At 66.4% G+C, this 858-nt stretch overlaps 1 protein-coding gene across 1 annotated transcript in view; it reads left to right on the plus strand.

Annotated features, from left to right (window-relative positions):
* VOLCADRAFT_93498 (uncharacterized protein) overlaps positions 1 to 858 on the plus strand; it is a gene marked incomplete at both ends in the record, with an annotated part of 30466 nt that overhangs the window by 28373 nt on the left and 1235 nt on the right. Inside the window, one exon of the mRNA XM_002952733.1 lies at positions 382 to 416. Within this exon, the coding sequence (XP_002952779.1) occupies positions 382 to 416 (35 nt within the window). The remainder of the gene's footprint in view (positions 1 to 381; positions 417 to 858) is intronic.

Consider the following 858-nt stretch of genomic DNA (forward strand, 5'->3'; position numbering starts at 1 on the left):
CCGCGCCCTCGCTACGGCCACCTGTTTCCACTCACCACTCCTCAACCCTACATCCTCTTGGTGTACTCTCTACCTCTTCCCCTCCCCCCCCGGCTCTCCCCGCCCTTTCCCCGGTCTCCCCCCCCTCCGCCGGTACGGCTCCNCCAGGCAAATAAACCCTCCCTCCCCCATGTCCCCTTGCGCGGCACCCCCCCAAGCCCCATCCCTGATCCCGCCCCCCTCGCAACCTATCCCCTCAACCTCCCTCTCGACCTCCCTACCACCCCCACCACCTCAAAACCCCCCTCCGCGCCTCGACACCCTATCCCCTTATCCCCTAAACTCCAGCTCCCGCCGCGTCCGCTTGACCATTAGGTCGTGATGTCCACCGCCTCCGCGCAGCGCAGTGCTCCCCCGACGATTGACAGGATCGGGTGGTGGGGTCCCACTCCGTCCCAGCCCCGCCTTGGGACATTAAGCGCGGTGAAAGAGCGCAAGCGCGCCCAGAAGTCCACTACTGCCCGAGCGCGGGCGTATTCCAGGGGGGTTGCTGCTGCTGCTGCTGCTGCTGCTGCTGCTGTTGCTGCTGCTGTTGCTGCTGCTGTTGCCGTCCCCGGTCCCGCGATGGGCCCCTGCGTTTGATCCTCGAGTACCGGCGCGTTCAGCGGCGGCCCCTCGTGCGGTCTCACTCCGTTGGCCAGGTGAAAGAAGTCCGTTATCCGCCGCTGTTGGGGCCCTTGCGCCTGGATCTGTTGCGCTTGCTCTGGCTGTTCTGTCGCGGGGTTAGCCGCCCTTTCCAGTCGCCTTCCGGCTGCTCGCAGACAACACCTGCCTACCTCCATGGCAGACAGGGCTGCCAGGGCGATCACATCCCAGGGG

The sequence above is a fragment of the Volvox carteri genome (assembly GCF_000143455.1).
Source record: "Volvox carteri f. nagariensis unplaced genomic scaffold VOLCAscaffold_32, whole genome shotgun sequence".
Classification (NCBI taxonomy): Eukaryota; Viridiplantae; Chlorophyta; class Chlorophyceae; order Chlamydomonadales; family Volvocaceae; genus Volvox; species Volvox carteri.